The 26,844-nt window shown below is 42.9% G+C and overlaps 2 protein-coding genes across 6 annotated transcripts in view; one reads left to right on the top strand and one right to left on the bottom strand.

Annotated features, from left to right (window-relative positions):
• LNX1 (ligand of numb-protein X 1) overlaps positions 1 to 26,844 on the bottom strand; it is a 195,577-nt gene that overhangs the window by 99,703 nt on the left and 69,030 nt on the right. For 4 of the 5 annotated variants that reach the window (XM_078001925.1, XM_015138692.3, XM_078001924.1 and 1 more), the window contains one exon: positions 15,339 to 15,804. In XM_078001925.1, the coding sequence (XP_077858051.1) occupies positions 15,339 to 15,718 (380 nt within the window). In that variant the 5' untranslated portion in view covers positions 15,719 to 15,804. Of the gene's footprint in view, positions 1 to 5,888; positions 6,227 to 15,338; positions 15,805 to 26,844 lie in introns of those variants that run through there. The other variant, XM_015138694.3, reaches the window with a different exon arrangement.
• Positions 17,215 to 18,217, top strand: LOC700916 (COMM domain-containing protein 5). Its single transcript, XM_078001949.1, is given in 5 exon segments — positions 17,215 to 17,622; positions 17,624 to 17,665; positions 17,668 to 17,749; positions 17,752 to 17,828; positions 17,830 to 18,217. Coding segments are annotated over 5 exon segments (834 nt in total). The 5' UTR covers positions 17,215 to 17,292; the 3' UTR covers positions 18,133 to 18,217.

Raw genomic sequence — 26,844 nt, 5'->3', positions numbered from 1 at the left:
CTCCAGTGGAAATAAGCTATCCCTACTTAGTACTACTACTATAGGGATAAGAAAATAAAGTATAATTTTCTCTCTAGATTCTAGCATGAATATTGTTCCTAGTGATTCCACTTACAAACCAAAAATATTTGACTCAAACTAGAAAGAGCACAGCATTTCCTGGCTTCTTGGGAAGTCAGTCGCACAGCTAGTGGCACTAGTTTCCAGGACCTGTCATCCTCCAGCAACCAAGCCTAGCTGTTTTGTTGATCACTGTGTTCCTAAAACGAAGGGCAGGTACTTTGAAAAGCGAGTCCCAAACTAACTGTGCATCTGCTCCAAGCTCACTCAGACTTTGTACCACAGGCAAGAGCAGGTCATACCATCAGAATATGGCATAAACATGAGAAAAATTTTCAAGGATGATAGGAACTAAAAGTTTTTAAAGTGGGAAGGAGACGAAAAAACTCTACTTTTCTGTAACTAGCTCATGAAGGTTTGGTGTGTGGAGAACCAAATGCACCACGAGTACTAGCACCACTCCACCAAATTCTAAGTCTTTTTCCTTGGATTTTTGTTAAACTTAAAAATTTAGGCTGGGCGCAGTGGCTCATGCCTGTAATCCCAGCACTTTGGGAGGCTGAGGTGGGTAGATTACCTGAGGTCAGGAGTTCGCGACCCGCCTGACCAATATGGTGAAACCCCATCTCTACTAAAATACAAAAATTAGCCCGACGTAGTAGCAGGTGCCTGCAGTCCCAGCTACTCGGGAGGCTGAGACAAGAGAATTGCTTGAACCTGGGAGGTGGAGGTTGCAGTGAGCCGAGATGATGCCACTGTATTCCAGCCTGGGCAACTGAGCGAGACTCCATCTTAAAAAAAAAAAAAGACTTAAATATTTAAAGAAATGTTACAAAAGCCACAGGTGATGACCAACCAGCTCAATGACAATCCCAGTGACGAGCCTAGCTTGTATCATTATGAGCAAGGTCAATATTCCCTTCCAAAGAAACCAACCAGGGTCTTCTTTATCACAGATTGAAACATTTAGGAGTTGGCCAAGATATGAGGCAAATTCACTTAATTTGGTTTAACTTAATTCTGCCCCAAGCTGTGCAGAAGCTGGGCATATGAACATTACTGCATCCCCAAATCTCCTCAGAACTCACAGAACTCACAGGGTAAAAGTTCCTAATGCATATAGCACTGAGTGGGGACACAGAGAGGAGTGATAATTTTCAACAGGGGAAGTCAAGGTAAATTGGCTTTGCAGCTGGAGTGAAGAGTTCTTAAACTGTAGTGCCCATACGGATCCCCTGGGGAGCTTGTCAAGCATGAAAATGGGGAGGCCGCATGAGAATCACCTGGAAGGCTTAAGCATGAAAATGTATGGGCCCCACTCCCAAAGATTGTAATTTTAGTAGGTTTGATTTAGAGCCCTCCAAATCTTCATTTTGAAAACAAACTCTGTCCCTACTTCTGAAATGGGTGATCCTCAGAACCTACACTGTTCTAAGGTTTTCATCTACAAGTCTCTCCATGTGTAGGGCTGTAAATATAGACCCAGAAAGATGAGAAGGCTGTTTCTATGCTCATGCCCATGATGCTGAAAGTTATTTTCCCAGATTCCCTTTGGGGTCTAGGACATTCAAAAAGAATGGTCATGGAGGTCTGCGAGTGAGGGAATGTGGGGAAGGAAAGCGCTGTCATTCATCCTTAGGGCCTGCTCTTTGTAGACCTGAGGGCTGTCCTAGATTCTCCGCGCCCTGATCTATGGATTGGGATTCCACACCAAATACTCTGGTTTTAGGGTTCTTCTGTCAAATTCACTGTCCTCTAGGTCAAGGCATCAGGTGACAATAGACATATTTAAAGAAGGAAAGGCCCTGGTATAAACACACCTGATAGCAATAACTTAAGCATACCTTGAGACTGACCCTGTAGAGCAGACACACCTGCATGTGGTTCGGAGTTTCAAGCTAAGGAATCCGGGAATGGCCAACCCAGAGGGTCATTCCTTATCTATGAGAAACAGCTTAGCCCCTAGCCCATCCCAGGAAACATGGGCTGTATGACGTCCTTTGTTTTGGGTTAAGGTTGCTAGGTGGAGATTGTTAGGGAGAGGGTCCTAAGTGAATATAAAATGCATGTCTTTGCAAGCGTTTGCAGTTCTGTCCAGCTCTTGCCATTGGACTACACGCAAAGGGGTTCTCCTGTCCAGCCCGCTGCCACTGGACTCTCCCCTATATGTAAGTCCCCAGTAAAACCCAGTGTCTCATTTGTCAGTTCTGGGTCTGCTCTTCATCCTTCTGAAACTGGTGTCTTTCCCATTGGAGTCAATAAGTGTTTGGCCCAACATTCCGAATCGGTTTGGCCAAGTTGTTATAAACTATTGGCCCTCAAGGCCAAACCAGGCATGCCTAAGTGATCTGCTAAATTGGACACAGGGTTTTTGTTTTGTTTTAAATTGAATTTGAATGCTTTTGGGCATTATATATTCATTCTGCAGTTGGCCAGAGGCCTCACCACCTCCTTTTGTGTTATGCCTGTATGATGCACATTTTAAAATAATTCCTGGCTGGGCACGGTGGCTCACACTTGTAATCCCAGCACTTTGGGAGGCCAAGGTGGGTAGATCACAAGGTCAGGAGTTCAAGACCAGCCCGGCCAATATAGTGAAACCCCATCTCTACTAAAAATACAAAAATTAGGCAGGCGTGGTGGCGGGCACCTGTAATCCCAGCTACTCAGGAGGCTGAGGCAGGAGAATCACTTGAACCCGGGAGGCGGAGGTTGCAGCTAGCTGAAATTGTGCCACTGCACTCCAGCCTAGGCAACAGAGTGAGATTCTGTCTCAAAACAACAGCAACAACAACAAAAAAAACAACAAAAAAATATTCCTGCTTTGCTCCTGTAGGCATTTGACTTTGAGAAACCTGGGCCACATGCTAAATTTGAATCCATGTACTGGATTAGTTCCAGTGTCTGAGCTAGGCATGAACTCAGGAAGACAAGAGTGCATTGGTGTTAGAGAGAAAGGAAAATCCAGGAGGGTCTGTGCATCTGGAAGCACAAGGAATACAGGGCAAGCTTCCCCTAGTGCCAGGAGTCCAAGGCTAAGATAAAGGGTGGAGGAAGCCCAGCAGATCCCCCGAGCTCTGCCTGCTTTTGGGATCCTATGACCCAGAGTAGGAAAGAGAAGGCCTCCATCTTGGACATGCAGCCATCACCCATCATTCCTGCTCCTAAGGGTGCTAAACTGGCCCAGCAGCCTTATTTACTGTTCCAAATGATAGTTTTTCAAGCTTTGGTGACAATCACAGCTAGCTCCTAACCTTTTTGCTTGTGCCACTTACCATCCCTGAAATACTTCCTCTTTCTACCCGTTTCTACCTCATTCCTCTAAGCACTTCAAGATCCAGCTTAAACCCCCAACTCCTCTGGAAGCTTTCCCTGATCAATTTCACCAGTGTAGACAATCTCTCCCTCCTCTCAATTTACTACCTACTCTACTTATAAATGACTTATTTCCATCTGCCTTGAATCATTCCTTATATCTCTTATGTGTATAAATTTCAGCTTCTCAATCAGACTGTCAACTCCTAGAGAGAAGGTACCATGCTTCAATTCTTATTGCCTGGATTCCTTAGAGAACACTACAGTACCTGAAATGTGTCACTAATTCACTGAGTAATTATCCCCAGTAGCATCAGGGAACAGCTGCACAGAACTCTCTCACAAAGCATACACAGCAACTGGAAGCTTCTAAGAAAGTCAGATAAATGTGGAAACACCATCCTGGCAATTCCCTAGCATCATACTTTCATAGATTCCCTGTGTCCATTCAGTTATTCAGTAAAAATGTTGCCTTTGATTCATGTACTTGTAGAAGAGAAAATTATTAAGTAATATAAGGGCCTTCCTTCAATTAGGCTATAAAACCGAAAGTAAACAAATGGAAAGATTCCTCAATAGCAGGAATCTTTGTGTAGGAACAGCAGGAATCCGTAGTCAGTGGAGTGGTGGCCCCCAAAAGATGTCTACCCAGAACCTGTAAACGTGACCGTATTTGGAATAAGGGTCTTATAGATGCAATTAAAGATCTCAAGATAAGATTACCATGGAGTATCCAAGTAGGCCCTAAATCCAATGATAAGTATCCTTATAAGAAGAGGAGAAGGCAAAGAGAATTGAAGAGGACACTGAGGAGAAGGCCATGTGCAGACAGTTGGAGGCAGAGGTAGAGTTATGCAGCCACAAGCCAAGGAACACCTGCAGCGCCACCCCCACCCCCTACAAAACTAGAAGAATGCAAGAAAGCATTCTCCCCTTTAGCCTTCATAGGGAGCATGACCTTGCTGACACCTTGAGTTCAAGCTTCTGGATGCCAGAACTGTGGGAGAATAAATTTCTGTTGTTTTAAGATACCCAACTTGGGTTGATTCATGACAGCAGCCCTAGGAAAACAACATAGCAATGAAGAAGGATCGCGGATGGGAATGGGTGGGCAGGGAAGAATATCATTGCACTGAATTTCAAAGATCCCAACCTCAGCATCCATTGAGAGAGGAATGAGCCTTTTCATAATCTCTGCCATTGTCTGTTTGTCTAGAAAAGCTTCTGCAAGGTCATTATTTCCTCAGAGATGCTCATGATTCAGATTTAAGCTAGATACTTTCTCTTGGATCCTGGGGTTACATTCCAGTAAGATGGGACCAGATAATCCTGAAATGCAGAACAAATGATCTGCTTCCAAGAACCTAGCTCTATTTATCAAAGAGCACCTGCTGTGTTAAACAAATTGGCTGGTCCAGCTAATTACAAAGGAGGCAGGGGCTACCACCACAGAGTCATGGGTGGTAGCACTATCTAAATGTGACCAGACAAGCTTTTTTGATCTGGGCTCTAGGAACTCTATTTAAAGTCTCTGTTTTCATTTGCTCACTGACTGTAATTTACACATAAGTCAACTCTTGCTATTTTTCCTGTCTAGTTAGGTTCGTAAGGAGGAATACATTTGCAAATGTTCCAAACACGAGGCACACACAGCAACACTTTTCATATGATTGTTAGAAGCCGTTCACATCAGTCTGTAATCCTTATTCAAAGCTTACTAACAAAAGGAGCTGGAAAAAATCACTAGAGGTTGGTGACACGAGGCATTTGCTTGCATAAAATGGACATGGGTCATGTAGGAAATTGTGTTTATTTTTCAGAGATGCACAATCATGTATTTAGGGGTGATATGTCATGATGGCTACAATTTGCTCTGGACCATTGCAGCAAAAAATATATGAAGCAAATGTGGCAAAATATTAACCATTAAATCAAGGCAATGGAAATATGGGTGCTCAAGGCATATTTCTTTGTATCCCATAGGTTTAAAAAGCATCAAAAAAAAAATAACATGGATATAAATGTTTTATACATAGGGTTTTGTTTTTGGGGTTTTTTTTTTTTTGCTGATACTATACCTGTTTTCAGGTATAGAGACTGTCTCAATAAAGGGACGATGCCTGCTTGCAATTATAAATACCCAACAGAGGCAGCAGATCTATGCGTACAAATTCTATTCTTAACTGCTCTTCAGTTCTATTTACAGAAGGAAGAGAAGTTACATCTATTGAGGAAAAAGAGTACCCCAAAAAAAGCAGCACTGGCACTGAAGCAGGAAAAAAATGCCTTGTTGAGAAAGCACTGCATCTGTTAATATGGGGCTTTTTTGTCAAGTCACAGACAGCTAAGCATGCCGCTTTAAACTGCTGGCAGGGCGCTTTGTCCAAGTGCATCTAGTGTGTGTAGAATTTATTCCTCTAAATGGATATATCAGCTAGGGAATGGACTTGGGTCCCACCCCCAACGTACTAGGCACATAAACAGACACAGGCACGGACAGAGAGGGGACTCACAGTTCCGAATACAGGAAGTGCAGGTTGCCCACATTGTCAATGTAGTTAGCAGGACTGAGCCAAGGCAAGACCAGCAACAGAAGCGCCTTCATTCTCCGAGCAGGGTGCTGCCTTCTCCCTGGCCACCTTCTGTCAGCTACAAGGGCCCAAACCAGCCAAGCTCCTTCAAGCAAACCTTGCCATGCCCCCACAATCAGTAGATCATAAAGAATTTGACTGAGAACCTTTAGATTAAGCCACGTTAATAAATCACGGGCCCGTAAGAAGATTATGCTCTCTGATTCTCAGATAAGAGGATGTAGGAATGCAAGGAGCCACCATGGTTGGCGAGAGAGCTTAGGCTGAGAGCAGGCAGGCTGATGCCCAGGAAAGGAACCAGCCCCTCCTGCAGGATGCGGACTGGTTCTTAGGAAGCAGCTGGTACATTTACATCACCGGCTGGGAGCAGACAGGCTGGGAGTTAAAGTGTGTTGGAAGAGGGCATGAGCATGGCACATTCAGACCCCACGTGTGAATAATTAAACAATGAAAAGCTGCCCTCCAGTTTGCTAGAGCGACACTGTAAGAAATTCCCATCTTTGGAGCAGCCTGGAGATCTGAGCTTAAAGCAAGCATTCAGATATTATAATACAGGAGCGGCTGAAACATGAACCAACCCCACCTTCCTCCAGCACTGTATGTATATTTAGAGTACGATTTAAAACATTTCACCGATCACCGTCTTGACTACACTGACATATGAAAGAGATGCGACAGTGACAGCTTCCTTGCTAATTTTGAAAATTGGCTCTAGAGAAGAATAGGCTGTGCCATTCTCTGTCAGAATAACAAAGAGCCTGGATAGACATAAAGTTCTGTCAAAACAACGTACAGGTTCCTGTTTGGTGAGGAAATGAGTCACTCCATTCTTCCTTCTCCCTGGGGGGATTGAATTGAGCTCTGAAACCAGCTGTATGACCCTTGCTGTTTCATTTAAGCTCCCAAGCCTCAGTCACCTTCCCTTTGAAATGGCGCTAATTATGCCTTACCTGCCTGGTTTGTCAGGGACTAGGCCACCTCCCCTCTTCCAGCTTTAAGACCTGGGATTTGAGACTGCGCTACCGGCCTCAACACTAAGACTTCTTTGCAGGCCTAAGCTCTGGAATGCCACAGAAGCCCCCAGGACGCTCTCTTACCCCATATTCAAGAAGATTAAATTCCATTTTGCCAACTCAAGACCAGAATCTTAATAGAAATGGCTCAAAGGGATAATTACATTCATCACATTAATGACAGCCAAGCCATGATAGCAAACTCCACTCCACAAGAAGAAGACCAGAGAAAAGTCTACAGGGTGAGGCCAATTGCGATGAACTGTGTAGTCATTAGGAATTTGGCATCAGTGGCAGGGCTAAAAGAGTTTAAATACAGAAGACTCTCAGAATGTGCAGATTTAATTTCTACAGTTTACAGTGGAGGTGAACAACCTTGATAAAACATGGGATGTAATCATTCATAATTTTGTTGAGGTCCAAATTGGAATTCTATTCTCTGTAAGGCTGCTCTGCAAGAGTGAGTCAGAGCTCATGGAAAGCAGTAGAAAGGAAGTTAGGTTTGATATTTAGGTGCTGGGGTTAGAGAAGCTTGAGATTAGAGTTCTAGCTCTGCTGTATACTAGCTGTATGACACTGGGCATGTTTGCTTAACCTTTCTGAACCTTCATGTCCTCCCCTGTAAAAGAAAGACAATAGTAATAGTGCTTAACTCAGAGTGCTGGTAAGAAGGTGAAATGAGGCAATGCCCATAAACAACAAAGGGCTTAATGAGTATTAGCTTAAGGTTATTGTATTTTATTTTTTTCAGAGATGGGGGTCTTGCTCTGTCACCCAGGCTGTAGTGCTATAGCACAATTATACCTCACTGCAGTGGTGAACTCCTGAGCTCAAGCAATCCTCCTGCCTCAGCCTCCCAAGTAGCTGGGACTACAAGTGCATGCCACCACGCCTGGCTGAAAAAAAAAAAAAAATAAATAAATCTTTTTCAGAGATGAGGGTCCCTCTATGTTACCCAGGCTGGTCTTGAACTTTTGGTCTCAAGCGATATTCCTGCCTCAACCTTCAAGTAGCTAGGATTATAGGTGTGAGCCGCTGCACCTGGTCCACTGTTGCTAACAACTATTAGCGATAGTGAATGAACCTACCGGGAAGCTTAACGTCTATCTCCAAGAGGCTTTGTTATTCTTTTCTTATCCCTTCTTTCCTCCTATACTATTAGGGAAGTGACATGTTATAGTCTTATCCTAAATATGGAGTTTCACAAAGTCCTGAAACATACTCTTCTTGGATGTCTAAGACCTCCTGTATAGATCAGAATTCTTAAGTAGCATGATGTATTATAAAGGTCGTGGACTTCATATTGGTATTGGATTGTATTTCTGACGATCTTGGACATGTCAGATTGCTTCTGACATTTGATACATCTTTTATTAAAAAAGGATGCCTGCCCACTCACCACCTTGCATTTAAAGGGGATGAAATTAATTAATGTGACTGCAATATAAACATTAACGTAAGGTTTTCTGTTGTTTTTTTATGTCACTATTGCAATCGCTGCTGGTTGCCTATGAAATATTTAATCTCCCCTTCTTCCTTGTAACAGAACCCAGGTTTTGTTTATTCTGGTACTACACATAGACTGTCTCACAGATGGGCAGCAGTATAACACAATAGTGACTAATGAGGTGTAAGTAGAAATTACTGTGTAAGGCATCGCAGAAAGCTCTTTAAAGGGAGGTGTCTCCATTGGCACATCGTATTTTTCCCTGCCTGCCTAATTCTTTCTGCCTGGAACTTGTACATGACACTGAAACATGCAGCCATTTTGAGACTGTGAGGTGACAAACTTGAGGATGAAAGCTAAACCGATTCCTGCTGGCATCATGTCATGGCAAAATCATAGTAATCCTTGGCTTCCCACCCCTAGGCTTTGTGCTACACAAGAAAAACAAAACTTCTACCTGGTTAAACCAATATAACATAATTTTCTATTACCTGCCATCCAATGTAATCCTAATTAATACAATCCCTTGGGGCTAAAACCCTATCTCAAATGGACAGAGATTGCTCCATGGCTTCCTTGCCAGTAAACAGCCCTAACTCTAATCCTTGCCCTATTCTTTGCCTGGCTGTCCTATTTATCCTTAAATGTTATCTCAGATATCACTGATCATCTCCTATTTTCTTGTTTCTTTTCTCTTCACTAAACAGGGTTTATTTAGGGGCCAGGAAAATGTTGGGTTCAGAGTTAGAAGGTCGCAGTAAGGTTGTATGTCAAAGCACAATTATTATGAGATGTTTAGTCCGGCTGAAATGACCAGCAAGACTAGTACATGCCTACTTTTCATAGGTAGTCCCCTGTATTTCTTTTCTTTTCTTTCTTTTTTTTTTGAGATGGAGTCTCACTCTGTCACCAGGCTGGAGTGCAATGGGGCGATCTTGGCTCACTGCAACCTCTGCCTCCCGGGTTCAAGCGATTCTCCTGCCTTAGCCTCCTGAGTAGCTGGGACTACAGGCACGCACCATGATGCCCAGCTAATTTTTGTATTTTTAGTAGAGATGAGGTTTCACCATGTTGGCCAGGATGGTCTTGATGTCTTGATCTTATGATCTGCCCACCGCAGCCTCCCAAAGTGTTGGGATTACAAGCCACTCTGCCTGGCCCTCCCTGTACTTCTTCTTTCAATAAAGTCTTCCCCACTTTGTAGACAGCTAGCTGTGTGGTCCTGAACACACTACCCTGGATGGAAGTAAAGGTCAACAGAGGTTCCAGGGTAGACCTTTGGAGAAGAAACTCCCAGGGCATTGGATGCAAAGTTAATCAGGAAAATATTCCCGGCCAGCCTTCAGCCACGTGTGTCTTAGGCCAATTGCATCACGTTTTTATTCATGGCTCTTTTCAAATTATTGAACAATGAACTCTGTATTCATACTAGTAAATACTTGAGGAGGGTCAGTTTTATTATCTTCCATTTTTAGAAAATAAAAGAGTAGGTGCAGCAAACCACCATGGCACACATACACCTATGTAACAAACCTGCACGTTCTGTACGTGTATCCCAGAACTTAAAAAAAAAAAAGAAAAAGAAAAGGAAAAAGGAGAGAAAGTAAAGGGCAAAGTGACTTGTCCTATGAAACTATTCACGTGTGTTTTCAACTTCTTTCTTTTACCTTTCAAAGGTCATTTCCTTAGAGGCAGAAATCACAACTTATTTTTCTTTAATTTAGGGTCTGACCCTATTGTGAATCCTTGCTAAATACTGTGTATGCAGATGATGAAATTACACAATGAAAATGTGGTCTTGAGCCTAAAATAAGTCTCGTTCAGGATCAAGAAGTAAAAGCTTGGCTTCCACACATACTGTCATTGAAAGTCTGGGTCAAGAGAGATGAGCAGATGGGCCGTCTGCAGGGGCCCCACTACATACTGGTAATGGCCTCCAGTTAGGAAGGCTGCCATTCAACTCAATAAGTCCATCTCCCCCCTGGGAATTCTCTACAGTAGACCCACGTGATGGGAGTCTGTAAGCATCTAAGAGGGCAGAAATCAACAGAATTAGCCAGAAGGTTCCAACTGCTAGCTCCAAACTCAGATTTATTCCCATACAAGAGCTCTCTAGTCTGAAAGCAGAAACAGTTGTCCAAGTAATCAATGATCTAGCCAGTCATGCATACCTACAGCCAGTCCTAAATGTTTTACTCAAGTATTTATATTTAGTAGACAAATATTATTTACAAATGAAACGCATTCTGGAGAAAACAGGCAGCAGTTGTTTAAAGATGTGATGCTGTTTGCCTGTACCCTGACTTAAGTCTCCTGTTGGGTAACAGGTGCAGAATTTTCAGTTAGACAGAAAGCATAAATTCAGGGGATTATTGTACAGCAAGGTGATTATAGTTAATAACAATGTATTGTGCAGTAGAAAATTACTGAGTACATTTTAAGTGTTTTCATCACAAAAATGGTACATATATGAGGTAATGCATGTCGATTGGCTTGCTTTAGCCATTTCACAATCTATACATATTTTAAAACATCATATTGTACACCATAAATATATATAATATGTACATGTCAATTGAAAAAATAAAATTTGGGCCTGGTGCAGTGACTCAAGCCTGTAATCCCAGAACTTTGAGAGGCCAAGGCAGATCACGAGGTCAGGAGATCGAGACCATCCTGGCTAACATGGTAAAAACCTGTCCCTACTTAAAATACAAAAAATTAGCCAGGCATGGTGGCAGGCACCTGTATTCCCAGCTACTCGGGAGGCTGAGGCAGGAGAATGGCATGAATCCGGGAGGCGGAGCTTGCAGTGAACCGAGATCACGCCACTGCACTCCAGCCTGGGTGACAGAGTGAGATTCCATCTCAAAATAAATAAATAAAAAAAAAGTAAAACAATTATATTTAGATGCATATTTATTGAATAAAGTAATGTTAAAGATCAAGCAAACCAATGCAAAATTTATAAACAAAAGCTATGACAAGACTCCCGTACAAGCGGCCACCAGCTTGGAGGCCTCACAGAGAAAGGTAAACACTTGCCTCTTAGTTTTCTAAATTCAAGAGACTCCAGAGGTATTAACTACTTCTTAGGTATTCTTCTTAATATTCCTTCTAAGGGGAGGAAGAGGGGGCCTACTGGCCCATTACAGGCCCAAAGCCCAAGAGAGATCCACAGTCTGGTTATAGGTTAGCTTCAAATTCTTCTTTTTTTTTTTTTTTTGAGACAGAGTCTCACTCTGTCACCCAGGCTGGAGTATAGTGGCATGACCTCAGCTCACTGCAACCTCCACCTCCCAGGTTCCAGCGATTCTCCTGCCTCAGCCTCCTGAGTAGTTGGGATTATAGGCGCCCGTCACCACGCCTGGTTAATTTTTGAATTTTTGGTAGAGACGGGGTTCACCATTTTGGTCAGGCTGGTCTTGAACTCCTGACCTCGTGATCCGCCCGCCTTGGCCTCCCAAAATGCTGGGATTACAGGCATGGGCCACCGCGCCCAGGCAGGTTAGCTTCAAATTCTTAATCCTTGCCAATAAAACGTCCAGGGGGTGGGAGGCGAAGGACTGTATATATTAGGCATATGGTGACTAATACATACAACATATTTTTGGAAATGTTTTCAACCTACTTAGGAAGCAGAAGTGTGGAGTCTTGAGAGCATGTGTTGAGGCCCACGCCTCCCTGATGTGGGGGCGTCCTCTCCAGAGAGCTGCTGTGGGCGCCTGTGAAGGACTCACTCAGAGGGTGCAACTTAAAAAGGTGACTCACTTTCAGTTTTGGGTTCTCTCCTCACTGCCGTTTTCCAAACATGCATCTCATTATCAGCTGAGTGTTCTTCAAGACTCTATCTCGGCCTTCCTTGAGGTGTGTGTGGGTCACACAGGCTGCATGGGCTAAGGGTGAATGAAATTCCCAGTCTGCTTCAGGCAGCTGAGGGGTACCTGTATCATCTTTCTCCTGAAGACCTCACAGATTTCCGACAGTCTCCTCCTAGCCCTTCCCCTTCCCCACCTCCCTTCTGGCCTAACCCTCGGATCCATCTTCTCCCTATTTTTAGAAGCACTCTCAGCCCCAAAACAGTCCTGGATGAGGGAATGAGGAGGAGTGGCTGGGTTTTGACTTTCTCCCCAGAGGATGCCTCCAATACTGTCTTCTCTCTCCCCACTCTTACTCCTGGGGTGGGCAGAATAATTATTCCCCAAAGATGTCCATCTCCTAATCTTCAGAACCTCTGAGTATATCACTTCATATGGCAAAAGGGACTTTGCAGATGTAATTAAGAATCTTTTTTTTTTCTTTTTTTTTTGAGATGGAGTCTTGCTCTGTTGCCCAGGCTGGAGTGCAGTGGTGCAATCTTGGCTTACGGCAGCCTCTGCCTCCCGGGTTCAAGTGATTCTCATGCCTCAGCCTCCCAAGTAGCTGGGATTGTAGGCTTAGGCCACCATGCCTAGCTAATTTTTATATTTTTAGTAGAGACAGGGTTTCACTATGTTAGCCAAATTGGTCTCAAACTCCTGATCTCAAGTGATCTGCCCGCCTCCACCTCCCAAAGTGCTGGGATTACAGGTGTGAGCCTCCATGCCCCACATAAATGAAGAATCTTGAGATGAAGGAGCCATCTTGGATTATCCAGGTTGGCCCAAGGTAATCACATGAGTTCTTATAGGAGGGAGGCAGGAGGCTCAGAGTCACAGAAGGAGATGTGAGGATGGAAGCAGAAGCCAGAGAGAGCCTGGAAGATGCTATGCGGCTGGCTCTGAAGATGGAAGAAGGGGCCATGAGCCAAGGAAGATAGGCAGCACTAGAAGCTGGAAGAGGCAAGGAAAGGGATTCTGCCCTGAAGCCAACAGGAATGCCACCCTGCTGACACCTCAATGTTAGTCCACCGAGACATATGTTAGACTTCTGACCCTCAAAACTGTATGATAACAAATTTGTTTTTTCTTTTTTTGAGACAGTCTCTCTTTGTCACTTAGGCTGGAGTGCAGTGGCACATCACAGCTCACTTCAACCTCAACTCCCAGGCTCAAGCAATCCTCCCACCTTAGCCTCCTGAATCACTAAAACTGCAGGCACACACCACCAGGTCTAATTTTTAAATTTTTTATAGAGATGGGGTCTTGCTATGTTTTCCAGGCTGGTCTCAAGATCCTGGACTCAAGTGATCCTCCTGCCTCAGCCTCTCAAAGTGCTAGGATTACAGGTGTGAGCCAGTGCACCCAGTAATTTGGTTTGTTTTAAGTCACTAAGTTTGTGATTTGTTACAGCAGCAACAAGAAATGAACACAGCTCCCCAGCACAAATGTACAGCTGCAACATACCAGGAACACGGGACCATGGTGAGGGTGGAGGGAGCTCTACTGGGCTCTTTCTCCTCCTTGTTCCCCTCATCCCCCTGCCCAGTGTGGCCCCACTCTTGAACATGGCTCTGTGCCAACTCCTGTTGGCATCTACCTCGCCTTTGACTCCAGACCTACTTCTTTCCCACCAACGTCTCTCATACCTAGGCAAAACTTTCAGCAAAGGTCACAAATAGACTACCCTACCTATTCCTCCTTTAACCACATCTACTTCTGAGGAATGAGGGAGGCAGGGCATCCTAGTTTAAACACCAGCAATAACAGCTGCAACCCAAAAACCTGAGGTAGAAGCATCTGGCTCAATATCTTGGGGAGAAAAATGAATTCACTGACATAATGAGTATGGCAAACACATGCTAAGCATTACACCCAGGCCATTGCTTTTGATGCAAACTTCCATGTTAGAGAATACATGCAAGTCCCAAAAGACAAAGACTCAGATTCATGACCTAAGGTATGTAACCTTTAAAAAAAAAAATACCTGCACCTGCCTCCTGCCCTTGTCAAGACAGGAACCAGGATAAACACCAGCTTCCAAATTTCCTGTTACAAAATAATTGTGGTATGATCGTTCACCCTTTATTAAGCACTTTAAATGTTCTCATACCCAGGGACATGACAATGTAAGTGGACAAAATAAGAGGCAGCCAGATGGAACAGGTGATGTTAGCCATCAGCAGCGGCAATCACACCAGAATTCTGCCACCAGTGTGGGTGCGGTGTGTGGGTGGGTGTGTGCGTGCATGCACAACTTAGCAACTTGGCCACAAAGTTAGCAGAACAAATTGCTTGGAGGACAAAAATTTCCTAAATTTCTCCTTTTAAAACTTAATTGAGAACACCTCACACCTTCTCAAAGGACAGTTGTGCCTTGTCAATTCCAATATAGAGGAAATTCTAATAATCAAGGGTCAAACTGGGGCACCTTTTTTTCCGTAAGTGAAAAAGCAAGCAGCGCCTATCAGGAAATACTTCTGGGACCCATGAGCCTCAGAGAAAGCTGCTCATATGCCCTCTCTGGCATATTTCACATTTCACAACATACACACATGAGATGAGCTGGTCGCAAGAAGACAAATACCATATGATGTCATTGACATGAAGCACTTAGAGCATATTCATGGAGACAAAAAGTGGAATGGTGGCTGCCAGGGACTGGGGGAAGGTGGAATGGGGAGTTTGTGTTTAATGAATATGGAGTTTCCATTATGGAAGATGAAAAATTTCTAGAGATGGATGGTGGTGATAGTTGCACAATACATGAAAGTACTTAATACCACTGAACTGTATACTCATAGTGGTTAAAAATGGTAAACTTTATGTTACATTTTATTACAATTAAAAAAAAAATCCCATAAACACACACACACAACACAACTCCACCAAATGCTATTTCCTCACACTGAACCATGACCATAAACACCTATGTGTTTTTGTATTTTGAATGGATCATTTTGTTGGTTGCAACCCCTCAGGAGACTGGGGGGTGGAGGGGTCCAGCTGTCCCCCTTGGGGGCGGGGCTTCCCAGCTCACTGGTGAGGGACCTACCTGGTTTGAAAGTGATGCTCGAGGTCGCAGCGCTGCAATACCTGGGCGCAGTGCTCCCTAAATGGGCAGGTCACCAGCAGCTTGTTGAGGAGTTTGTTGACCAGGATGCTGGACTTCTTGCAGTGCTGCAGAACCAGAGACTTGCGGTCCATGGGGCAGAAGTCCTTCTCCACCAGGAAGTTGGTGAGGCAGAGGGTGCAGTAGGTGTGTCCACATGGAGTGTCCAGGGGGTCCAGCAAAGCCTGCAGGCAGATGTGGCAGATGAGGTCATCATCCACATCCTCCGGGTAGCTGTAGAAGTGGTTTTCCTCCAGGGAGTGGGCTTGGCCGCACACGGCACACAGGGCTTCAGGGTCATTGGCAGACTCTGGCTGGTTCATGGTCGATTGGAGAGCAGTATAACAGGAAACTCAGTCACACAGTATTTCCTCAGGAGCAAGTCGAGATCTAGGAGCCATCCACACACCTAAAAGAGAACAAGAAGGCTCACTTTTGCCTCCCAGCACATGAAAGACTTATGCTTATGGTAGACATGAGACAGTGCTGCCAGTGCATGGCGAATTGAGCTACGATTCAGAAAGCCATGGTTTAATGTCCACTCTGGAGTAACTGACAGGACCTTGGGCAAGCCCCACGGCCTCCTCGTGCCTCTGTTTTTCCACACATGCCAGTAGGAATAATGTTCACCTTTAACATCCTCACATTGGTGTGGTAAGAATCATTTGGAAAGTATCTGGGAAATGCCTAAAGTAACCCCAAAAAATGTAATTTGTTAAGAAAATTAAATAGATCAGTGATGTATAAAATTCTTGTCAGATCAAGACAAGAAAAAAACAAAACAAAACAGTTAATACTGTGATGGCTCTTATCTTTCTTCCCCATCTTTCTCCCAAACTCAGAAAATGTAGGAGATCAGAGCTTTCAACTAAGTCATCTGAGAGGAAATAGTGTCGTTGAGCCTTTCATATTTTCACTATGATAAATGCACTGTTGTCTCCTGTACGCATTTTACTCAGTTGGTCATTAGTGGCTAAGTGGGCTCTGGACACATTGTCTGGGTTCAAATCCCACCACTACGGGCCAGTGATTTCAGACTCTGTTTTCACATCTGTAAAATGGGGATAATCACAGGCTACTTCATAGAACTCTTGTGGGGATGAAATGAGATATGATACATAAAGCTCTTAGATTTGCATTTACTACATACTAGGCACTCAATAATTCTTACATGTATTTGTTACTGAATTCATTGTCTCTGGTCTAGCTCTGTTAGCTCAGAAACTGAAAGCTAGAGCTCCTATAAGGTGCCTTTAGGCTTTGTTCTAATAGGATTCTTTTATTCCATTAGATATTTCTTTCTTTTTTTTTTTAGATGGACTCTTGCTCTGTTGCCCAGGCTAGAGCACAGTGGCACGATCTCTGCTCACTGCAACCGCTGCCTCCCAGATTCAAGTGATTCTCCTGCCTCAGCCTCCCGAGTAGCTGGGATTTACAGGCGCATGCCACCATGCCTGGCTAATTTTTGTATTTTAGTAGAGACAGGGTTTCGCCATGTTGACCAGGCTGGTCTTGAACTCCTGGCCTCAAGAGATCCACATGCCTTGGCCTCTCAAAGTGCTGGGTTTACAGGTGTGAGACCCCATGCCCAGCCTAGATATTTCTTTTAAACAGTAGAATACTATTGCAATACATATTTTCCTTTAACATAGATAGGAGTCAACAATAATCAAGTTTTTCAACATGCTTGCTTTGCATCTAGGAAGTCTCTTGGGTGAACAGTCAATAAATAGTTTTCAAGCACCAGCTCTGAGCTAGGTTGTGAGTTGGATATGCAGACCTTTGAGAGAGACTTAAAGGATATGCTTCTGCCCTCAGGGAGTCCCCATTCCAGAGGTGACATGGAGACGCACACAAGTAGGACCCCAGTGCAAACTAGGGCCGTGGGTCAACTTTCATGGTGATTAAGAATCTCGCCTCGGGACCAGGCCTGCTTTTGGCTGCATCGACTGGGGATCGTTGGCACCAGGTATGTGCATCTGGGACCGACCCCCTGGGCTGGCTAATCAAGGAGGAAGCAGCAGCAGTATCTGCTGTGGGGGCTGCAGCTCTGTACCTGCATCATCCTGGTGATAGTCACAGTAGCCAAGTGGGTTTCTTGGGGGCCCAGCTTCCTCCAGAGGTGGCAGCAATGGCCCAGCTACTAGGGGACCTAAACAGGAGCACGTTCAGAAAATTGCTGAAGTTTGTGGTCAGCAGCCTGCAAGGGGAGGACTGCCGAGAGGCTGTGCAGTGTCTTGGGGTCAGCGCCAACCTGCCAGAGGAGTGGCTGGGTGTCCTGCTGGCAGGCATGCACACGCTGCTCCAGCAGGCCCTCCATCTGCGCTCCACCAGCCTGAAGCCCAACACCTTCAGGGACCAGCTCCAGGAGCTCTGCATCCCCTAAGACCTGGTCGGGGACTTGGCCAGCATCGTATTTGGGAGCCAGCGACCCATCCTTTATTCTGTGGCCCAGCAGCCAGGGGCATGGCTGCCCCATGTTGCTGACTTTCAGTGGTGGGTGGATGTGACAATCTCCACCAGTGCCCTGGCTCACTCCCTGCAGCTGAGCGTCCTGATGCAGCCGAAGCTTTCAGATGGGTTAGCATACCGCTTCGAGGTCCCCATAGACCGCTTCCCCATAGACCGCTTCGAGGTCCCCATAGCCAAGTTCCAGGAGCTGTGGTACAGCATGGCCCTGGTCCTAAAGGAGATGGCAGATCTGGAGAAGAAGTGTGAGTGTGGCCTGCAGGACTGACCCCTCACATGACCAGTCCCATTCAGGTCAGGCTTGGACAGGCACCTCAGAAGGTACCAAAGTGCAGCTGATTCTTCCCAGGACAGTCCTGCCCTTCCCATGAGGCAGGCTCTTCATCCAGGTGCTTTTGTAGATCTTGTATTTTAGGTTGGGCATTTTCATTCTTCTGCCTTAAATCCCTGACCTCACAGAGCTGACATTCTAGTGGGGCTGAGGGGAGGAGAAATATTATAAAATAAATAATAAAATTTTTTTTTGAAAAAGAAACTTGCCTCTTCCCTTAGCCCCAACTCAACTTTCCTCTTTTCCAAAAGTAAAAGACCTTATGCTTTCCACAAGAACATAAAGACACGTGAATAACCTAACAGGAAATTAGCCACATTTGGAAAGAGCCCAGCAGTCATAAACTGTAGTATATCTCTTTTCTTTTCCAAATAAAGTCAGAGGTTGTTTGTACAAACATAGACTTATCTCAAAAAGAAAATACATTGACTTCAGGCTTTCATTGAGTCAGCTTTGTTGTTTACATTTCTGTACTGCAGAATGCCTGAGAGGACACTCTAGTGAAGAGGTTGCTGGTAAATGCCCTTAATATAAAAACATTTAGAAATTGTAGCATTTTATTTAGCATCGATAGGACCACAGAAGGCAAAAAAAGAGGGTACAGGAGGGGGCGAAGTTGTTTCAAGGAAATCTATGCAGCTGCTAATTGTCCTCAAGGCTGTTAGAAAGTACTGGAATCTCACAGGATATACTTTAAGTGACACCAGAAACAGTTGAAAAACAAACATGAAAATGGAAATGGGCCATGCGAAAGATTATCATCTACCATCTATAGAGGAAAACAAGGCGCACACAGGATGAACTAAAGCTCTCGGTCTTTTAAAGCTTCTCTGTAGTGTTTGGCCATATAGTCCCACATGCTACGGTCTTGGTTATTCTTTCTCATGATGCTATAGGGGAAGATAAATTCGGGCTGCAGTGTGGTCATACCACTGAAAATACAACTTCATGTTTCTGGGCCATTCCCTTATTGGTGAAATAGTGGCATTGGACCAGATTTTCGTTTTTCAAACTGTGCTGTAGAAGTCATCAGATGCTTCCAGATCTTCCAAGGGAATGGAGATACGAGGAAACCAAGGGGGAGCTTTGCCTACTCCTCCAGCTCTGCCATTATTATTATTATTATTTTTAAATGGGGTCTCACTATGTTGACCAGGCTGGTCTTGAACTCCTGGCCTCAAGCAATCCTCCCATCTTGGCCTCACAAAGTTCTAGGGTTACAGACATGAGCCACCACACCCAGCCTGCCATTATTTCCTTAATGCATCAGGTTCCTCTTAATATTCTGTTCAAAGAATACTAGCTTTTAAAAAAACTTGCAAACTGCCAGACTAGATCGTGTGCAACAGTCCCTTCTAGAAATAGAGTTCTATGATTCTGTGCTAATCAAGTGGGGTTTTTATGTTTTGTTTTGTTTTTGATGATTAGATGTTTGGGGGAAATCCTTTTTTCATCTAACAGTTCTTTGAACATTTACCATGTGCCAGGCACTGTGCTAGGGGCCTTATATTACAGTATATTACGTTCTTCAATCCTCACAAATGTCCACAGTTTTAGTTAGTTAGTTTTTTGTTTGTTTTGTTTTGTTATGTTTTCAACAGATGAGGAAACTGAAATGCGGAGGGTACATAATTTGTCAATCACACCAAAAAAAGAAACAAAATGGGCAGGGGCTGTCTGACTCCAAGTTTCTGCTCCTACTTCCCTACTTTGTCTCCCAGCATCTTTCTTGATTATGGCTAGTCAGAATCCCAATAATGTAACTCATTAAATACAAGACACCCAGGAAATTAGAAGGCTTTAAATCTCTTCAGGCTCCATTGCAAGTAGAATCATGTGTCGCTTAATGATGGTGGTATGTTCTGAGAGGTGCATTGTTAGGTGATTCGGTCCTTGGGTGAACATCAGAGAGTGTATTTGCACACACCTTCATGGTATAGCTGACTATACATCATATAAATGTGTAGTCTATGGCTGTTACTGCAAACCTGTACAGTATGTAACTATACCGAATACTGTAGGCAACTGTAACACAATGGTAAGTATTTATATATCTAAACATAGAAAAGGTACAGTAAAAACAGTATTTAAATCTTATGGGATCACCATCATATGTGGAGTCTGTCATCGACCAAAACGTCATTATGGGGTCCAGGACTGTAGATATGTCAAAGATCTCTGAAGAAAAAGATTCCTTGATTTCACTGAGTGCTGAAGCAGAATGAATGGAGGGGGTAAGCAAAAAGGGCAGATTTAGCTCCAACTCCAATTTTCTTTTATCTTTTCCCTTCCTTTCTTTTTCTTTCTGAGAGCAATTTGAATTCCCTGGCACTTACCCATGTGGATAAACCAAATTCTTAATATAATGTTAATGTAAACACTGCTGTAAATATTTTCTGACTTTATTTTAGACTAAATAAAGCCTACATGAATAGAAACAGATTATGAGATAATTGACTGAACAAGCAGTTTTGGCTCTAAGGGAAAGAACCAGGTAGACTTAAAAAATATGATTAATAGCTCCCTGCTAGTTCTTATTTGCAGTGTATAGCTTATAAACATGTTTGATGTATCATGTTTTCAGACATATCAGAGCCTTGCTGGTGAGTGGAGAAGAAATTATCAAAACTCATTAAGCCTTAAAAGGTAAACTAGTTTCTCCCACCAAAAGTAAGAGAGAGGGCCTGTCAGCTTTGTGTCCATGTAAATTTACTGAATGTATCAGCCATCAGCATCTCTGGCCCTGGATGAAGTAAGTAGACAGAGCTGTGATACGGTGTTTTGGCAGTTTAGAGTAAGAAAGAGTAGTGGAACGGATTGATTCCCTCCTTATGTACGTGTATCATGGGTAGGGTGGAAATCTTACACTTTTTTGGTATAACCCTGTTGTGCCTTAGGAATCACCCTTTCCTTCTTCCTTCTGATCTGGAATGGGATAGAAACCAGAGGTGACTTTTAGAGATATATGTAGCCAAAACCACCAATCTAGTGCTGAAAAGCACCCAGAAAAATAAAAAACCCCTTCTCTCTTTGCTCCTAATCCCTGCTTCCTTTCCTACCATTTTATTGACTAGCCTAAAACCTGTATAGAAGCTTCCCTGCCTAATTCTCAAATTTTGAACTTCCTGGATGACAACAAAGACACATACCAGAGCAAAAGCCAGTCGGTGCTGCCCGTAACCAAGAGGGTCGTTCAAGATCGTATGTCTACTGTCATCGCACTAGACAGATTTAAGAACAGCCTTTGGAATACAGCCTGTTTGGAAGTGGAAACATTTCTGCATCAGGTAACTCATCAGAACAACGGGATCCTTGGTGTGCTATTGTCCTGCTAATTCTCCTTTCAATGTACCCCGGCTGTATAGAAAATGGTTATAAGATACAGTTGCCAGAATAAACCACACACTCCACTAGAAAGACAATTGGATAAACATAACATTTGGCATGTGGCACTGATAATTTTACATGTTCTTCCCATTGAAAGGACAAGATTTGACCCTAAAGCATCTCTGAAATTGTTGCCTGAGTCAGTTTTCTAGTAATAGGCAGAGGATTCCGTATTATGAAAAAGAATCCTTCTTTATAGTCGCATGGTGGTGTGTCCTGCATTGGCACTTCAACCTTGTCAAAGATGAAACATTGTAGCCACAGACTCTGAGTCAAAAGGAAGGCTGACAGATGAGAAAGGCCTTTATTACTTTATAAAATAAATGATTCTGCCTTTGGATAGCTTTGATTTTAGAGGAAAAAGTCCACATAATGAGCAAAATTTTCCTTTCCTATACCTCACCTGCCCTTTCCACAAGTGCCACTGTTACTAGGAGCTCCTTAGAATATGTCTAACTTTTTAAGTCCTTTAATTATTTGAAGACAGATCTCATGTTCTCCCCCCGGGTGAGTAGCCTCAGGTTCAGTCAATATTTCTTCCACATTCAAATCTCTTCTGCAAGCTGCCCAATTGATCAGTGTCTCTCCTACAATGTACGGGTAGAATGAACTCCAAAACTCCAGGCCAGAGTGAAGTGAGGGAATCTGTTCCCTTGATGTGACTGCCAGACAGCCTGAGACTGCATCCACCTTCTTGTAGCAACAGCACACACTACTGCTGTTACTCGAGTGGGTAGAGCAGGAGACACTGCCCTGAGGCCTGGAGAAAACAATTCTTAGAGGTGGTGGAGGAGGTATATATCTTAAGAGTAAAAAGGTAGAAATGTAGAAGCTTTTAAAAACAAAAGCAATGGCTATGAATGCAGCTTAGAAAATGCAAAAATATGTAGTGGCATTAGGTGGATTTATATAAACAGAAGATAGTCTTCAGTGGCTAAACAGTTTGGTACTGGAACTCACAATGTATATCCAATCCTTAGAACCATTGCTATCTGGGGAATGTGGGGCTCTCTTATTTGTTTGTAAACATTCCTTTACTTTGATAAATCTCATTCCAAACTTCACCGACATAGTAAATAACACAAGAAAAGGGAAATGAAAACCATTTAAACAAATGATAAATCAGACATAATTTTTCCTACCCAGAAGTACAAATACTAAAGAATTTCCACTGAAATTCACAATAAATGAAAAAGTTAAAACAGTGACAGGCCACAAGCAACTGATGGAGAGGCAGTGGGAGGAAACGAAGCCTGCAGCTCCAGGTGCTCCGTGTCCCCACCCCAACCCCAAAAGATGCACAAGTACTTGAAAAAGGAAAGTATCAAAGAGTTATACTGGTCACCCAGGACCATAACAGTCCCCTTATCCAGGGAAGGGTATCTGCTGAAGAATCTTGCTCATGAAAAATTCCTACTTTGCCATAGCATATGCAGAGAAATCCACTGAATACATTCCTAAGTAACAGATCTAGTGCTGCACTAAGCCATGTTGAGCCTGAGGCCAAAGGAAAAATGTATGTCCTGATATGTACATTTTTGTTTATTTTTCAATGGCTATTTTTAAAAAAATCATTAAGGAAGTTGAAAAATGTAGAAAACATGAAGAGTAGGTATATCAAAACTTAAAACATCAATTTACGTTTAAATATTTTATTTATTTTCCAAACAATTTTAGAAATAGTTTTGCTTTCCTGGCTTTAAAGGAAACACACTCATCAATGTTTTCAAAAACCTTCCTCTTTGCTCACTATATTAGTCCATTTTCATACTGCTATGAAGAAATACCCAAGACTGGGTAATTTATATAGAAAAAGAGGTTTAATGGACTAATAGTTCCACATGGCTGAGGAGGCCTCACAATCATGGTGGAAGGTGAAGGAGGAGCAAAATCATGTCTTACATGGTGGCAGGCAAGAGAACATGTACAAGGGAACTGCCCTTTATAAAACCAACATATCTCATGAGACTTATTCACTGTCACAATAATAGCATGGGAAAAACCCACCCCCATGATTCAATTACCTCCCATTGCATCCTTCACACAACATGTGGGGATTATGGGAGCTACAAATCAGGATGAAATTTGGGTGAGGATGCAGCCAAACCATGTCACTCATCTTGTTTTTGATTGAGGAAATGTTTGATCACTTCCTTTAACTCAGTGATGATCTTAAATAATTTCTAAATAACTTTAGCTTATTGATCTTGTCTTTATTCGAATACATTTTGATCTTTTTTTCATCATGGATTTTTTGCATTCATTTTGCATTGTTTTAAATATTTCATTCACATTACGATTACTGAATTTTTCCGGCACCTTAAATTTTGCACCTGAAGGTGAGTGTCTCACTTGCCTCACCTTAGTTATGACCTTGTCACTGTTATTTTAAAAACCTAAGCAGGGAGAGTAGAATATCAAAACTGTGGTTTGGATGCAGCTCTACTACCAACTACCTTTTTGGTCTTGATATTTTCCTTTTACTTGACCTGGTGGCCAGCCAGCTACAACGACAAAACAGTAGAATTACAAACTCTTTCCAGGTGTGCCACTAAACTTCACCCAAGGTCAGAATTGATTGTTGCTTCAGCCGATTGTTACACTTGACAGGTGTCACACACAGGTGAACAGTTTGCTGAAAGGTTCACAATGCAAGAGAAATGACTTGCTTCAACAAAGAGAAAGCCAGGTCTCACAAAATGACTGGATCCTGTAAGAGCTTTGTTTCATGAATACATAAGTGAGCCCAGTCAAGTAATAAAGAGTTCTCTCCAGCAAGGACACTACATGGAATGTGACATTTTACAAACGGTGTGAAGCTCTGCCCTACTGTATTCATGTTTGCTTTGCAATTTTTGCTCATTTAAAAGTTGTTCAAAATCTTTTACTCCCTTCAGCCAACCCTCTTGTTTTACAGCATGTTTCAAACACACAAAGGCTAACTCTATATCAGATGATTTCCAAGGTTACTTTTAGCTTCAAGAAAATTAGCTTATGGTTTTTGTTTTTATTATTATTATTGTTGATGATGCTTTAAAATTCGGATGAAGCTCCATGTGGCAGAATGGTTGCTTAGTTTCAAACTGGTCACTGGGGTGACAGCCCAGTGCAAAAATCACAATCACAGTCAGAAATGCCATCCTGGACCATGAAGAGCAGAAATATACCCACAGAGGAACCAAATGGACCAGCACCTGCCATTTCTTCAAATGGTGGCCTCATCTATCTTTCTAAAATAATTCACCCAGCAAGCATGTTTGCCTAACTACTGCCCTAGCCCTAGCTGTAACTCCTAAATCAGGTTACTGGGGGGAAAATAATTGCCAAAGTTAGGGCAAAGTCTATCTTTCTGTATTAAACAAAATAAATGTACAATTACATTTTAAATTTTAGATGAATTTAGTAAGACTTGACAGTATCAATAATGTGCCATCAATCATTTTTATAAATGCCAATTTTAAATGAACATACACAGAGAATGGGCAGTGTTCTGTGGGCTATTCCTTAGCTTACAGACTCTTATGTAATAGAGAAGAATTAGGAGCATCAATGACCTGGATAAAAATGGTCACACATGGAATAAAAATTATCTTCAAACTAAGAAACTGGGTTGGAAGTGGGGGGGTGATGTGTCTGTGTGTGCACGATGGGGGGCAGGTACACTACAGAGGAGAGAGTGGGGAGGCAGGTGCTTACAGGCTGCTGCCAAGGTCGTGGTTAGCTCCGCTTCTGCTTAACTTCTAAATCAGTGATCTCAAAGAGGGACTAAGCCACTCATTAATGAATCTGTGAATGCCATTAGCCTGTATAGTACCGCAAACACCCACAAATGCAGGAAAAAAAAAAACCCTTTTAAATGGTCTTTAAAGAGGTCAGAAACATGTCAAGAAATTACAGGAGAATTGAACTAAAGGGAGACCATGTAACACATCTGGAGTCAATAAGGGAGGACATAGATGTTCAGAATGTGGGAAAAACAAGGGAAGTGGTTAAGCGAAAAGAGTCCCAAGTGGCTAGCCAATTAGACACAAGTTTTAGAAGTCAGGGAATGCCTTTCATAAGCAGGTTAGAGAAGAGTGTTTCTTCTCTTGATGAGATTTTACCACCTTTCCCCTGGGGTGTCATACTTGGGTTTGTTTGTAAAAACTCTGTAACAGAAAAGACGTCCTTCAATTTCCTAGTCCATAAACATGATGAAATAGAACTGACCCCCTGCAAACAACAACAACAACAACAAATGAAGGCAGAGTATTTTTGCATTGATTCAGATTGGTTCCCTCTGATCACCAAGGATCCCAGGAAGAGCCGATATCAGAGGGGTATGGAAAAGAAACAAACTATCATTCTTTCATCCAAAGCTGAAAAACAATTTCAAAAAGTGTTTATGTTTGTGTGTGTGTGTGTGTGTGTGTGTGTGTGTGTTTAATAGATAACCAAGTTTTATAGAGGGAAGGACAAGATTAGGAAGATATTTGAATTCTCAACATTTTCCTGGTGTGTTTCAATTCTACAGGGGTCATGGATTTGCCTAGTCCATGCCTGGGATTGGCCTTAAACTCTGTGGGAGTTCCCATAGGGAATTCCATTTCATCTCCAATACATTTAAGTCTAATTATGAAAATAGGGTTTATCCATAGGAAAAAATGTGAAAACACTGCAAGAGAATATACAATAAATGGCAATGTATAATGCCCCAAGACAGAAGCCATGGACAAATTTTGGAGGAGAGACAAGAGAGAGTATGTGTGGCCCAGAATAATCAAGGAAAGTTAATGGGATAGATGGTCCTTGGGAAGGATCACGAATGATAAATGGGATCTGGACAAGTGGGAAGTAATCCAGGTGAGAAGAACCTGAGCAAATGTGTCAATCAAAGAAGAGTAGTGATCTCTTGATGTGACCCACATGACGACCTCTATGTGAGGTTTTAAAATGATTTCTTTAGAAGTCATAGGATTTTGGTTGGGAAAGGAACTTAGATTTCCACCATGTAGAAAAATCCTCTTTTCAAGATCCCTACAGGACCTACCAGCTTCTACTTGAAACACTTCCACTGATGGAGAACTGGTCAGGTTTTCAAATAGCTGAATGCTTCCCACATTACTTTGACCTTTGGCCTTTTTCTGCCTTTTAGTGTAACATATATCACATTTGCCTCCTCAAAATATGACACACACATCCCCAAATTAAAGACGGCATTGGTGGTTTCTCCCTTGTTTTTCTCTTTGTCTTTGGTTCTTCCAACTGTCTTCCTGGGTAGTC

Source organism: Macaca mulatta, chromosome 5 (genome assembly GCF_049350105.2).
Source record: "Macaca mulatta isolate MMU2019108-1 chromosome 5, T2T-MMU8v2.0, whole genome shotgun sequence".
Taxonomy (NCBI): domain Eukaryota; kingdom Metazoa; phylum Chordata; class Mammalia; order Primates; family Cercopithecidae; genus Macaca; species Macaca mulatta.
The sequence above is the reverse complement of the archived record's forward strand: the minus strand, read 5'-3'. Positions and strand labels throughout refer to the sequence as shown.